Here is a 16,255-nt window from a genome sequence, read left to right as displayed (position 1 = left end):
ACGGAGGTTCATTCCTGTACGGAGCCTGGACGTTCAAATCAATCATGTATGGAAGTCATTGCAACTTTCTGTGTCAAATTATGGACATTACTATAACACCGAAGTATAAAAACAAGCAAATATAAGTAATAAATATATGCTACACCGTGATTGTGTTATTTATTTTGAACCTTAATTTCAGGATTTTTAGTTACATTTTGAAATCATATTATACTAAGTTTTTTTAGTGTTATGTTACTAAATTATACCACATATTCCTCTTTACATCTTACATTGTGTCAAAAATGATCCACGAATAACAAATATATTCGGCAACAGTTCCGGTTTTAGTTTTCTAATAATGATCACTTTGTAGTTAAGTGTGAATATGGTGCGTGAGTAAGTGTATTTTCGACTGAAGTATTATTTTGCTTCTTCGACAAATTCTCTTTGTGTAGTAGAAGTGACTTTAGGGCATGCAAAATTAAAATAACTGTTTATTACTATTTATTTTGTTCGAAACTTACATCGGCTCATGCAATCATCTCATGACGAAGACAAAACCAATAGTCATATCAGGCACAAATTTCAATTTTAGACAACTCAAGTATGCAGAGATCACAATCTTTCACGAGGCCCGAGGGCTTTTTGGAAATTGGTCCCCGCAGTCAACGTCAGAGGGAACCTGCGAATGCAGGGCCCTGGTGGAAAGTTACCAGAGGATAGCTAGAAAGTAAGTGTAGGGGCAGGTAAACTCTTAGAATGGATGGAAGGGAGAAAGCTAGAAAATGTTCGCGAGCCCTTATAGACCTCAATTTAAATTGACATCCATGAGGTATACACACTTAAGTATGTACCTATGGCCGCCACAAATGGCCCCAGTGCATGGGCGTGCATTCGGTATGGAGACCTGACGAACAAGAATTGCCTCGGGGGAGAAGCTCGAGGGTTGAGAATATAATATTATTGTAATACGGTGATTCTCGTAATTCGAGGAAATTGAGCATTTTTTTCAAATCGTGAAAGAATATTGTAATTCATAGATATGCATTATTTTGCCTTATTCAAGCAAGAATATAAAAAAGTGGTTTCTACAAGAATGGTGTTCATAGTTTTTGACATAATTGAGATTAAAATTTCTGTTTAAAACGGCAATGATAATGACTGTTTACGGTAATGAATGTACCAATGACGGTAGCGATATAAGCCGTCGGTAATGAGAAAATCTGATGAAAATGTATATTCTACACTTTATAACTAAATATAATATTAAGTGAGTACTATTGTTTTATTCATAGAAATTAGCTCTGAAAATAAAAAAATATAGCAAAAACACTAACATCATTAAACATTCTTTATCAAATTAACTTGACAAGTGTTTAGTCTCATTGATTGACATATTACTTATATAATCAACTATTAGAAACATAGAATCAGACTTTAATGATTTTATTTACGCGAATGTTAGACATTTAAATTAAACTATTTTACGGATTTTATCGCGGTTTTAATATTTTACTATTCTCCCGACGTTTCGACGACTTTGCAGCCTTCATGGTCACGGGAGGAACTAAGGTGTTGTTCATCCGCAAAGTTAGAGTTACAATATTTGCAAATATACATTTTACAAATATAAGTACAACTTTTTAAATTTTTTTTGCTGTTGGTGGTCCGATCTTCGCAGAATGAGCTCACAGTGTCTTGAAATCTGGCAGCCGGTCTTTTGGGTTCCGATTTAATTAAATGTAGAGCTGGATCCCAGGCTTGTGCAACCTTCCAACCATCTTCCCTATTGAAATTAGCATGTTTTTTAATTTCAATAGCCTCGCAGATCATCCTAGGCAGGAATCGGTGTTCTTTGGCAAGGATTTGTGGCTTGTCTAGTCTCAAATATAATGCCGTTAGCTTGCTTTAAAATATTATCTCTTTGAAGACTTTTTAGTATCAAATCTATATTTACGTGTTTTTTACAAGAACAGGTATTTCTATCGGTGTTATTTGGCCGTAATACCCAAAACGGACAGTACTTACAGAATCTCGAGTAGCTTACGTTTTGATTATGGTTCGCTAAAAATTTCTTATACAAATGAAGTAGATTATCATTCAAGTATCTTTTTTGTTTTCTTACATCTTTTCTTGTAATGTATTCCTTTTTATGTGGCAAAATTCTACTATTAACATTCTCTTCCAGGAAATGTTCTATCGGTAGTTTCAAATTGTCAATTCTCTTATCAGATGTAATAGATGCCTCCTTTTTATTTTTAATTGTAAATGGCTTTACTTTTCCTAAAATATTATATTTCTTGAGCCGCTTACTTTGCTTTAATATGGCATCACTAAATAAACGTTTTCTATTTTTGTTAATTTGTTCATAATGATCCTTTAAACTTGAATTTAAAATTTCGACAAAAGCCAGTTCCTTCTTCACTTCTTCGAGTTTTTGTCTGTCTACGTATTTATTAATATTTTCTATTTTTATTTGTATAGGTGTTTTTATTTATTTATTTTGTTTTCTATTGCTCTGTCATAATTTTAACAGGATTTTTCTAAGGTTATTCTTATCTCTCTGTAGATTCTCTATTTGGGCGTTTAATATTCCAATTTTTCTTTTATTTCGATAACGTAATTTGTTAATATATATTTTTTTCTTGGCACATTTATAACAGGTATTGGGGTTATTTGTTTCATTATTTGTATCCAGTGTAAGGTTTGAGGGGCCAGCCAATGGATGTACAGTCGTTGCGGGACTTTCTTTATTTCTCGATAATGAATTCAAATCTTCAATTATTAATCCTTGAATGGTTCTTACTTCTCTTTTTTGTTTCATTCACGCCGTGAATTCTCCCTCCACCGTTTCCTTTGATTTCTTTTCTGTCGTGGCGTCATGTCTCCAACTAATTTGATTTTTTTTTGTTCTTTTCTCTTGAGATATCATTGCCTATCCTTTTCTTTCTGTAGAATATACTTTTCAGGATCTTTCTTTATTTCAGCATAAACTTGTTTTTTGTGAACTTGTTTTTTGTTTTATGCCTTTTCCATTTTTTCTTCCTTGGTCCTGCCTTTTAGTTTTGCTATTGCCTGTCTAGTATTTTTACTGAAAAATAACAATTTTATTAATTCTGTGGTTGTGAAAGTCTGTAATTATTAAAGTTATTTTTATTAAAGTTGTAATTATTCGTTATAAAATATATTTGGTTATTTATTAGAACGTCAAAAAAAGTAAAATTACAGCTAAATTTATCGTGCATTTTTGTCTCATAACCATCTATACACTCTCATTACTGAAATAAATCTAAGAGGAAGTCCTGGTAATGAGATTGAGTGGAAAGAGATTTGGTATCATTTTCATTTTTAATTAATGCACAATACGTATAAAGCATTTTTTATATTATTAGCGATATTTACATTCACGCAAGGAATAAAATAATAGAGTAACATAATACTGTATTTACCTGGTTATTGCGTGGATGGTAAAGAACAACCGATCGTGGTAATCTTAAAAACTCACGTTATATTGGCCTTCAATTTATTGGACACTACAGTTACGTCCGTTCTCGCCGGCGGTGTCGGCGCGACTGATCCGCGGCTAGGGTATAGGTCGGGTCACAGATTATAGAAAATAAATAGAACATAGTAATCGCAGTGACAAAGTCAGCTGAGTATAATGAGAAAAAAATTGTGGTTAAAGTTTAAAAATCAGTGCAAGTATAATTAAAAGAATATATTATATAATTTATACCCAAAAACTTCCACTAATGTCTTGTCAGTGAAATATATTTTATTCAAAATTAATGAACAATGTTTTTCGATGATATTTAAAAATAATTAGGGCAAGGTATGTTTTGGACCGCTGAGGGTAGTGAGAAAATGAGCATATTATAAATTTTATATCAGTTACTATGTACTTTAATGTTCTAAAATTACCTGGTTAATAAAGCATGAGGTGCAAAGATTATTATAAAAAATATTTGTTCGAATATTCACATGGAAAGTATTTTGAAATTGTTCCGATTCACGATTTCCCCGAACGGAAACAACCACCGAATAGTGTGCAATTATTTAGCAAATAGCTACATTCGTGGTAGCAAAAAATGCCATTAATTTAATCGATAGGCTTTTTTCACTTCCGTGTTTTCATCTAGTTAATAGTTGTAATATTTTGAATCAACGAACCATTATACAATATAATGGAGGCGTTTAGTCTACCTTTATTGTAATCAACGCTATTGTGAGCACTATGAACAAATATTGTATGTCGTTTTTAAACGGTTTTATTTATTATGAAACGGTTTTATTTAGCTTACCCCGTTTGTTTGTTTGGGTCAAATTTAGTAATTGAAATTTAACCCTCTTCCCGTTAACCGATTGATCTGAAATTTGGTATACGCCTTTGATTCTGGTGACAATATAATTATCCATATTCAATATTATTGTGAATCCAAGATGGCCGCCGCTACAAGATAGCGGACAACTTAGTTTTTTTCAATCCCATCAATATGGGTATCAAATGAAAGGGCTTGTCAAGTAGAATTCAGTGCACTATACAAAATCAAAATCAAAGATGGCCACTCCTACAAAATGGCGAATAATGTAGTTTTCAATCCCATCAATATGGGTATCAAAATAAAGGGCTTGATAAGTATAATACAGTACACTATACAAAATTACAATATGAATCTCCCACCCAAGTCAAGATCTGGTATCCTGTCGAGGACTGTGTGGCGTTAGGGTGGCTAAAAATGATATCTCGCTAGGGGTACACCACCCAAGTTAAGGTAAACGGTAAAAGCGCGCCGAGAACTGTATGGCATTAGGGTGGATAAAAATGATATGTCGTTAGCGTTTTCCCCTCAAGATTCAGGCACATCTTGTTGTACATAGCCTTGCCCCTCTATTGGACCTCTGGGGGGGTCGACCGTAAAAATGTCCAGTCCTCGTGGGCACAAAATGGTAACAACAAATTCTACAAAAAATACAAAACACAAAAAAAGCAGAAAAAAATACAAAAAACACAAAACAATCAGAAACACTAGTGAAAGGCTAGTGAAAGGCTGGTAGGTTAGCTAGGTTAGGGCTCATGTCCTCGCCGGTGAGGATCGCGACGCGTTATCCTTCTATTTCCCCCTACTTGCCAGCCCGAGCTGGTTACTTCGGTTTGTACCTAGTCTTTTGTATAAACATAAACTTTATCCCTAATTTAAAATCTCTATAGTTATATAAGTAATTTTAATAGTTGTTTAGAAATAATAATTATTCTTATTCTTTGTTTTGACGTATCATAAGTGCAACTTTGTTCGCCTACGTGATAAATAAAGTATTTTATTTTTTATTTTATTTTTAACACTAATACCAGCTGATATCAATAAGACTGGGGGCTTACCAGCAGAATTAGAAATATTTGTGGGAGCAAAAGTCATGTTGCGGTCCAATATTGACGTTTCAAAGGGATTAGTTAATGGCGCTATAGAATATATCAACGAAATCGTTTGGCCCCTATTTCGTCGAACTCAGATGTACGCAACAGACGTACCTTCGGTTCGAATCGACTTTGCAAGAGACGGTGTACATCTTATACACCCGAAAGCCATACAGTTTCCAGCCAAATTTAATTACGGGGCTGAAAGACGAATGTTACCCTTAATATTGTCATGGGCTTCCACGGTGCATAAAATGCAGGGCAGCACTGTGGATCACGCCGTCGTATACTTAGGCGCTAAACTATTTGAGGAAGGCCAAGCCTACGTTGCTCTTAGTAGAGTGAGATCTTTGGAGGGATTACGTATTGAAGAGTTTGACTGCAATAAACTAACAGGCAAGAAACCTTGCAATAATGAGGCACTCAACGAATTGAATAGAATGAGAAATAAAAACTAAAAACTTAAAAATAAAAAAGGTAAAAAATTTTTTAAGTTAAACGGTTTTATATTGCAGATAAATGAACTAAAAGCTAAATAAAAAAGTAAAAAAAAAATTAAGTTAAACGGTTTTATATTGCAGATAAATGTACTAAGTAAAAGCTAAAAAATAATTTCATGGATACAGTCGTGGGTACCAATATGTATACATTGTTATATTTTCAAAATAAAGTAACTCGTAACCTACTCACTTTCTGAAATATACAAATTTTAAACATATGCATTGATTAAACTAAAATAAAATCGTGGGGCACGTCCACTTTAAATGAATTTTGGATGACCTTGGGATTAACTGTATCATATTCATTGAATAATGAAATGATAACTTTAAGATAATCTTTGATAGTTTTAGATATTGGACGTGCCCCACGATTTTATTTTAGTTTAATCAATGCATATGTTTAAAATTTGTATATTTCAAAAATGACATCTTTTGTCATAGGTGTTTACATAAATTCTAAGACATAAATGTATATTGCATTTTTAGGAATTTATGTGACCATAGATATTTCCAGAAAGTGAGTAGGTTACGAGTTACTTTATTTTGAAAATATAGCAATGTATACATATTGGTACCCACGACTGTATCCATGAAATTATTTTTTAGCTTTTAGTACATTTATCTGCAATATAAAACCGTTTAACTTAAATTTTTCTTTTACTTTTTTATTTAGCTTTTAGTTCATTTATCTGCAATATAAAACCGTTTAACTTAAATTTTTTTTTACCTTTTTTATTTCTGATATATTTCAGTTGTGCATTATCAGCACTAGTATATGTAAGTATTGTTTGTTATGAGATAGTTTGCACAATTATGTGCAGATGTCCAAAAGACTCCAGACGAAACGAACGATTGATCGTAAATCTTTACACGCGAAATATGTCATAAGTAATTCAACCTTTGTGTTGCATGTCTACAATAGCATTATTGGAGTAGTAAATAAAAGAGGAGTCTTTTAAGCTATTTTTTCGTAAGCTTTTTTACTATGACTGGTCACACCAGTTGAATCTCTTGTGATCCAAGAGGGAAAACTAATAAAATCCGAATCACTCCCTGTTTAATTTATATTGTAGCGCGCGTTTAAATCGGGAGTAAAATTCCCGCCGTAAGCCTGCCGCTCCGCTGGCCAATAATGGGCTGTGCCGGCGACGCGCCGTTGTTCGGCCGGCGCCCGCTCCTCGGGCCCCCCGCTCGTCCTCACATCGGCGCGCGCCGACGTGATACAAGCGCCCCGTAACGCGACCGCGACACACCGTGGACTGTGCGGTGCGCGGCCCCGCCGTTTTTTGTATCACATTATACTTATTTGTATTTGTTTTATTATAAGTAGACATTAGCTACAATATGTAGTTTGTAACAAACCAAGTTTTAGATTCAGCGCTGATCACAAATAAAAGTTATTGACTGGATACAACACAAACAAATTACATGATTAATTGAAGCTTGCAGCCAATCTTGAATAAATTTTATGGCAGTTTTTAAAGCCTTCCACTTGGAGTTCGGGCGAGGTTTGTGACGATAGCCGATTAATCAGTTTCTGCTTGGGCTTCGGTCAGAAATCTACTTTCGGTTAGACACTAGTTGGTTAAATAAAGAAATATTTCCAGGGTCCATTAATTATGGCTTTGCTATCTGTTGAAAGTTGCAAGGGATCAACCAAAACGTAAAAACTGCACTGACGTTAAACAATGTTTTTAGGGGGATAAATTGACAGTATGTGTGCATCTAAAAGAAAATAAAATACCTAAAAAGGTAAGTAAATAAATAAACTAAAAAAGAATGTCTCCTTTTTCACCTTATAGCATGCTTTTGCCGGATGAATTGATATTTAGATAGCTATTGTATAAAAAATATCATAAATACAATGTTAATTTCATGATTTAACTAATATATATAATGTCTGAAATAATTACCCAAACAATCACAAAAATTATAGTTGTGTTCCTTAAAGGATATGTCCACATTAAAAGTCATGATTTGTTCCTATTTAATTTTATATATAACTATACACGACGAGCAAATTAAACAAAAATGCTAAGTTTAAAGGAATTTCTAGATGCGTTTACACTACCGACAACTTATCTTACCTTACTAATTATTGCGAAAGTTTGTGAAAATGGATGTTTGGATGTATGTCAGAAGAAAACGCAGATACAGTTGTATGGATTTGGATGAAATTTGGCATACGGATATACCATGTTCAGGATTAACACATAGGCTACTTTTGATCCCAGTAATTTACTTTCATGAGAAATAATTAAAAATTTTGATGTGATATTTTTTATAGATGGAGCTAGCATCGGACATGTTGCTCTAAAATGACTATAATATTTAAGGGAGTCTAGTAGCAGTAAAGGCTTTTCACGCGGACGAAACCGCGAGCAATATCTAGTATTTCCATAGGTCTGGATACGTGCTGCAAATTCTGTAAACATCCAAATTTATGGAAGACAGCTTACCATGATTAAACAATCGACCTTAAACTTATTTTGAAAAGAGCAACACTAGAGTTTTATGCCCGTTCTTCTCTGGTGAGAACTGCTTTCCGAACTGTAGGGTTAATATTCACGGCATTTAAATAACGTATAACATTTTTATAGGATCAAGTAAATTATTTCATTTACCACGGTGGTGCTTTTATATACGGAAATTGGGACTTCAAATCAGTGTTCTTCAACGATGAATGCAATTTCGTCTGCTTGATAACAAAATTTAAAGTATTTCCGAGGAATAAACGCCTGTAAATTTAAGACACGTTTGAAAATAAATAAACTTTTAACATATTTTTTTTTTAATAATATAGTGGTTAAACAGGATTTACCTAATATAAAAATATACCAATTCATATGAAAACTATATTTGCTCTAACTAAGTAATAGTTGACCAGTTTATAGCAGATTTAAGTAAATTAATAGTTGATTTGTTAACAATTATAATTTCAACTAAACTGATTAATAAAACAATTTCTAACATGTTAAGGCGATACCTCAAGGTCCATTTTCATACATTTTGTTTCGCCTTTAATCTGGGTAACTAAACAAGTATTGGCAAGTAAAGAATTTAAATTCACGTCTAGTTAGTGATTAGTTCTCGCAGTTGAAAGAAAAATGTAAAAATAATTAATAATCACGGATATTTCTGCCTTTAAAATTTCGTCATATTAAATTTAAAGGCCGAAATATCCATGATTATTAATTATTTTTACATTTTTCTTTCAACTGCGAGAACTAATCACTAACTAGACGTGAATTTAAATTCTTTACTTGCCAATACTTGTTTAGTTACCCAGATTAAAGCCGAAACAAAATGTATGAAAATGGACCTTGAGGTATCGCCTTACGCCAAAACTTACCCATTGCTCGGGCAGTGGGAAAATTTATCATCAAGTATACAAACTGTAAAACAATCCGGTTGCAACAGGCCGCCATAATTGTGTCGTCTGCCGAAGGATAATCATCTCTCGTCAGTCGACATTCTATTGAATCCACTCCACTTACCATCAGTGGGGTCATTGCCGTGCCAGTATAAAAAAAACAATCAAGTTCAGGTTTATTTTTTTATTACACCAGAATAAAAAATTCTGCCTCACGTTACTATTAAGGAAGAAAAAAAGATTTATTCCTGGCACGAATTCAGTCATAAACAAACAATGAGTAATGAACAATTAGTATTTCCTTGATGGATAAAAAGCCCAGCTAAATAAATATTTAAAAAAACAATGAACAAAAAAATATTTAGTACAAAGACCAGGTAAAAGTGCCTCTCATTTAGTTGGATGCTACAATACGATCTAAGTAGTACTGGAACGCTATTAAAATATATTTTTTTCTGATTTTATCGGGGTTCTTTATATTATAATTTTCTCTCGACGTTTCGAAGACTTTGCAGCCTTCATGGTCACGAGAGAGGCTGAGGTGTTCCGAAGGTGTTAGGACATCCTAAAAGTCTCAGTTAAAATATCTTACTACATTTTACATTTTTTTTAATTGTTCTAGCTATTGACAGTAGTATTGACCCAATCTACGTAGAATGAACTCAATGAAGTGCAGCCGATCTTTTCCGATTTAATTAAATGTAGAACAGGATCACAGGCCTGTACAAGATTCTCACCATCTTCTCATTTGAAATTTGGATGTTTTCTTAATTTCAATACTCTCGCTAATCATCCTAGGTAGGAATCGATGTTCTTTGGCAAGGATTCATGGCTTGTCTAGTCGCGGATAGTGATTGGAGACTTCTGCCGAATGTTCAGCAACTGCAGATATCGTACACCGTCGGTGTTTCACGTCAGCTATTTCTCCAAAAAAATAATTTTATTTCAATGTCTTATATTTGTGTAAACATAATAAATTATTATATTATTACTTTTGTTTTATTAGTGTTTATAATCCTTGTAATAAATAAGGATGTTTCTGTTAATCAATCTCAACAAAAAAAAACTTTTTAACAGAGAATTAAATCGCCTTCAAAAAAAAAATTTATTGAACATAACAGGTAAAATAATTGAATATATACTGGTTACCAATTTTGAATAAAGTGACTAGTTAAAATTAAACAATCAAACAGTGTTAGTAAAAAATAGTCTATCTCGATGGCGTAGTTGTGTTGCGCTCACAGTTTGCCTATCGAGCCTACCCCTTTTTTTGTTGCGGGGAAATCACTTTAAGATCCCGCATTAGTCCAAGAAAACGAGGCAGGTATGTCAGGGTTGCCAGCACGCTATGCACGGCGGCGTACCGACTAAAACCCCACGGTAGCCTTAATCGACGCATTAGAGGCGGCTCCGGGGTACCATAAGACATTACCTCAGATCTCTACCTGAACAACCTCTGCAGTGTAGTGCGCAAACAGTCCGTCAGTACATTGAACCCGGCTGGCGTTTACAACAGCGGCGAGGATTAGCGCACCAATTCATCTCATTTCAGGACGTAGTATAATTTCAATTAGGGCATAGGTTTAAGGAATACAATCTAGTCTTAATGTAATTTAGTGGTTAAGTATTCTTTATAATATTGTGTTCTGTGTTATACCTTTTGTTAAATAATAAAAAAAAAACATACAGGCTCGAATATATGTCCAATGACCCTGATGGGATCCCTATTTTTCACCTTGTATGATAGGCAGGGGTTAACCGTGGCGATATTCTTTCTGAAAACAGGGAAAAATGTGATGCTATATTATACATAGTATGTATATAAGAAATACATTCAACTGAGGTGTTGAAATCCATGAAAAGGTGCATTGCGCATGTAAGAAGTACCTAGACCCAACCAAAGCTCTCACATAAACAGCACTAGAAAGTCACAAGAAAGCGAAATTCTCAATTTCGTTAAGTTAGACGACATAATTATTCTAGTAATTTTAGTTTTAAAACCGAATTACTAAAGCGACTTAAAAAACATATCTATGGAGACAAATCTGGAGATATATTCGGTTCAGAAATTTATGAGTTCTGAAGTAACAAACATAAAAAAATACACGTCGAATTGATAACCTCTTTTTTTAAGTCGGCTAAAACTGAAATGCAACTCGGTAATATTTTCATAAACATTACCAAGAATCAGAAGACGTATTTTCAACCGAATACGTCTTCTGACAGGACTAGGTATGAATTATAGTATTACCTTATTATATTACTTTATGGACTTTTCTCCCATGGAGCTGAAACTCATGTTCAGTCCCCGTCATAGGCAAAAGTTAGCTAGTCACAACTGATAGCCCCATTAGTTTAATGAAATGGAAATTATTATAATAGTTATCTCTAGGATCGAATCATTATTTTAATATTACGTATGTGTACAAGGTACAATCATTGTGATTTGTAATTCGTAAGTAATAGACATGTTGCAAAAATATTCAATTTTTGTGTTGCTTTATACATATTTTATATATGCAATAATATGTTCGGAAAAGAATTATGTAAGTAAATTAATGAATATTATATTTATTATTATGTGAGCATCAGGAATAACTTCGACGCTTGCAAGCCAATAATATCTTAGCGACATTTAGCAAACTTTTCAGTAGAGCGATTTAAAATTCCGATTTTAAGAAAAAAAATCATAACAATTGAACTATTTGCTCTACTTAAATAATTGTTGAAACTCAATTTTTTTGTAATTTTTTAAGGTAAATTAAAAGCCTCAGAACTTATAGCTTAAGGAGTTAAAAGTTAATGTCATCTAGTTAAAAGTTACCTCAATTTACAAACAGGTAAAATAGTCTAAATGAATCACCTTACGATTTACCGAACAGGTAAATTTAAGGAAATGCACATATTTTTAATGCAGAGCTGGGAAAAATCATATAAAGACAATTTAACACCATAATAAAATCGAGTAAAACTACCTACACGTAAATTAATGGTTCACGCGATTTTGGAAAAACATAAATATATGACCATTCATTTCAGATTTCCTTGTTCCTAACAACAGTGATCTATAAAATAAAAGGCAAATTTAAATGATTTTGAACATTTTGATTAAGAAATCAAGAAAATTATTTTAAATATATTGCACTAGTTACATGACAACCTTCGTTTATTTAAATATTAGGTTGGAGAAAAGTTTATTTGCAGTTCATATGAAACCTAAGTACTTCTTTTTTCAAAGTTTATTTACATTCAACGTCAGTACAAAATTAAGGTCTTTCATCACGATTATTGTAGACCATACACATATTTTTGAGTTTTGCATATAAAATGCGAAAATACTTTTCTCGACCTATTAGTTATAATGTCAGTTACATCACATATACATAGCACATGAATTATACAGGTAAAATATCTAAGCGCCCGTTAATTTATTATTTTATTTGAGGTAAAATTGTATAAATACCCAATTAACAAAATATTGTGTTAAGTTTAAATATCTAAGCACATAAATACGGTTATTTGGGATTCAGCTAAAAATATATGTCAGTCAATATTATATTTTTTTCACAACAGTAAAATCATTCATACAAGTAAGATAGACTAAGTTCAAAAATAAATTTCTTTGAGTGTACTAACTACTATAAATCGAACTATTTTTAAATTTTGTGTCGTTTAGTGAGAAAAAATATGTGCAATTTACCGAAATTACCAAGTATCTAACCGCCAAAAAATTGTCCTAGAGCTACAAAACCCGAATAAAACGAACGCAGAAAAATCTGGCGACTTCCACTATGCATATAACTCATTTTAGGTACATTTGTCGCGTAGATATTATTGCCTTTCAGGCGTCGACTTATTTTCAGAAGAATAAACATGATATATTTTAGTATCTGATAAGCCTTGTAGATATACAACTTTCTGGAAGTCAAAATGTAATAAATTCATCTAGGCTTAGACTTTTTATTTTATTGCGGCTTGAATAACGAAACGAGCTTGCCGTTCGCCTGATGGTAAGCGATAAGACCGCCCATAAGCAGTAGAAACACCATCCAACACCTTGAATTACAAAGTAATGGTTGGCATTCCACTGCGCTCGCCATCCTGAGACAGGAGATGTTAAGTCTCATTATGTCCAGCAGTTATACTGGCTACAATTTCCTTAAAATCGGAACACAACAGTGACTACACACTGCTGCTTGGCGGCCGATATAGACCTTGTGGTGGTACCTACCTAGGCGGACTCTCACATATGAGAAACTTACCACCAGTAAACAGTATCTAACACATTAATTTATCATCTGTCTTCAAATATCCTTGACTGTCACTATAAATGCCCTTCGTTTACCAACAATTCCTCCTTGCTTGCCAGACTACTTCAATAGAGGCAATCAGGGAGTTGACTTTTAAGTATTATTACGATACTTTTGTATATTCCCGTACAAAAGATTCGTAATAATACTTAAAAATCAATTGAACTATAATACCATACCATAAAGTTTAAGTGTTAGTGGAGGGGTTCCGGGAAGGCAAAAAAATTGAGTGACGTTAGTATCGTATAAATATTAATGTCAATATGTCGACTGTTAGGCGGTACGAAGTTCGTCGGGTCAGCTAGTTAGTTATAAAAAAAATATATATACTCATACCAAGAAAATAAAGAGCCTGCTTTGTGGACGCCATCTTTGATTATTCGTTATATAGTTAACGTTACCAGTACAAGAAATTAGTCTGATATTTTACCACAACACAAGATTATAATTAAATTATTGCTTTCAGGGAAGTGTTGACGTTATTATTACTAAGCTCGAAGTCTGCAAAGGGCCGAAACGTGTGGACTGTACTATAGAAACTGCACAAATGACGTCCAACCACAGCTTTAAAGACACATTAAGCTTGAAAGAAGATGTTAATTTGACTAGCGTAAGATAAATTAATTTATAGCGTAGGTGAACCTAAGTTCTTTGTAAGTTAACACCACTGTAATTATATATAATGAAACGCAATCGTGAGAATATTGCGAGAGTGTTTTTTTTAAATGTAAGAAAAAAAATTGGACAATTTCTAAGATGTTCAAGTACATTTGAATCAGGTTTAAAAATATACTTTAATACATATTAGCAAGAAATAAATACAATTTAATGTTGCAGGGAAAAATAATTGGTTCGCAGAACGGCAAAGACTTGATAAAATATAACATGAAAAACCCATGCGACAATCTTTTGATACATTCGTTATTAAAAGCGTATGTAAATATATCAGACGATTGTAAGATTTCAAAGGTATAATCATAGAATACTGAATTGTACTTTATAATTACATATTAGTTGGAATTTTTGTGGCGGTTAGGTTAAGACTTAAAAGCAGATCAAGCAAGCAATAGCTATTTTGCCGTGTTACGAAGACCCGCCTGTACGCTCTAAGCGTAAAAAAAGTTCAAGCCACGATTTCGCCGCTCCGCTCGCCGCACCGCTCGCCGCGCCGTTTGCTGCGTCGTTTGCTGCACCGCCCGCCACTTAGCACGTTTTCGTGGCTTGGACCTAGTGTTGCACATAAATTTCAGACTAACCATTACAGAGGTTTATGCCTAGTATTCATAAATATAATTTTATGTCATTACGCTATAAACCTCTAGAATTAACAACTAATATATGAGTGGAAAAACCTAATATCACTTTCCCCGACCCGGGATCGAATTCGATACCTCAACATTGCAGTCATACCGTAGTACAATTACGCAACCGATGTATTCATAATCTATAATTTATTCACTAATATTCATACTCAAAAAATATTATTTTTTTTTTTCAGGGAGAATACGAATATATAGTGGATGTAAATACGATTTCGCAAAAATTTTATCACGGGGTATTTTTTTATGGTAATTGGACCTTTAAGACCGTGCTGTACAGCACCAATTGCAATGCTTTGTGCAATCACGTCGACCTTCTAATCTCCCAGAGGAAGAAATAATAATTTAACAAAGCATACTTCCTTTTCCATTAAATGTTTTTTCGTGTGAAAAGTGTTTTATTTTGTATCATTATTGGAAACGTATATGGGCTGACGGTTTGGAAGTCATGGGATCAATTCCACAGTCAGATAACATTCTGTGTGGGTTCTAAGTTACCTAACATTTACCCTTTGTCTGGGAAGAGACTAGATAGAGGGTTGAAGTTAAAAAGGCGGCTGAGCGAGATTGGTTTGTCCCTACATTATAATGCTTAAAAGAAAATATGGAAGAGAAAAATACCAAAAATCTTATTTAAAGGTACAATGGGATAATTCGTCTTATTCGTCCAATTTATTCGAATGGATAAACAAATTTGATCATTATTACTACTATTTTTGGAATTAAAAAAACATTTTTTTTTTTTTTGCTTTGCAAGTAAAATATGAATAAACTGCTTTAAACAACAATAAAAAAATTAATCTTTTTGCTCTCTATCGTGCACTGTAATTCATATCTTAAACTGATTTTGAACAGAGCAATACTACTTTCTTGCTAGTTCTTCTGGTGAGAACTGTTTTCCAAACTAGTGGTAGAGTTCATATTAATGGAATCTAAATGTATAACATTTTGCAGGTTGTAATAAATTATTTGATTCCATTTCAAATAAAATTGCCATTATTCCACACAGAAACCGAATGAACTGTAATATATGGAACAATCAGTAACAAAAATCTTACTTATATTATAAATGAGAAAGTTCATGAAAATATTTTGACGTTAAAAATAAACACAAAGACAGCTGAACGGATTTTGATGAAATTTGACACACGAATAGACCATGTCCTGGATTAACATACGTATTATACTGGTCACTTTCTCAAATGGGCAAATAATGGTATTTTAAAGCATTTTTTTTTAAATAGATGGCGCTAGTGTAGTAGAGGTTGTGCTATAAATTGCTGCAGTGTTGTAGGGACTTTTAGAGCGGAAAACAGTTTTCACGCGTACGGAGTCGCGAGCAACACCTAGTTATATAC

The 16,255-nt window shown here is 33.2% G+C and overlaps 1 protein-coding gene across 1 annotated transcript; it reads left to right on the top strand.

Annotated features, from left to right (window-relative positions):
- The first annotated feature begins 11,722 nt into the window (after positions 1 to 11,722).
- Positions 11,723 to 15,290, top strand: LOC115454762. Its single transcript, XM_037442548.1, has 4 exons — positions 11,723 to 11,814; positions 14,045 to 14,188; positions 14,416 to 14,547; positions 15,077 to 15,290. Exons 1-4 carry the CDS (start codon positions 11,737 to 11,739, stop codon positions 15,236 to 15,238), a joined length of 516 nt encoding a protein of 171 aa, XP_037298445.1. The 5' UTR covers positions 11,723 to 11,736; the 3' UTR covers positions 15,239 to 15,290.
- Positions 15,291 to 16,255: the final 965 nt, after the last annotated feature.

The sequence above is a fragment of the Manduca sexta genome, chromosome 24 (assembly GCF_014839805.1).
Source record: "Manduca sexta isolate Smith_Timp_Sample1 chromosome 24, JHU_Msex_v1.0, whole genome shotgun sequence".
NCBI lineage: Eukaryota > Metazoa > Arthropoda > Insecta > Lepidoptera > Sphingidae > Manduca > Manduca sexta.
The sequence above is the reverse complement of the archived record's forward strand: the minus strand, read 5'-3'. Positions and strand labels throughout refer to the sequence as shown.

Excerpts from the sequence above, each read along its gene's own strand:
- LOC115454762 (XM_037442548.1), top strand. The coding sequence starts at position 11,737 with ATGTTGCAAAAATATTCAATTTTTGTGTTGCTTTATACATATTTTATA. Across the intron at positions 14,189-14,415 it reads AAGATGTTAATTTGACTAGC|GGAAAAATAATTGGTTCGCA; the intron begins GTAAGATAAATT and ends TTAATGTTGCAG. Across the intron at positions 14,548-15,076 it reads ACGATTGTAAGATTTCAAAG|GGAGAATACGAATATATAGT; the intron begins GTATAATCATAG and ends TTTTTTTTTCAG.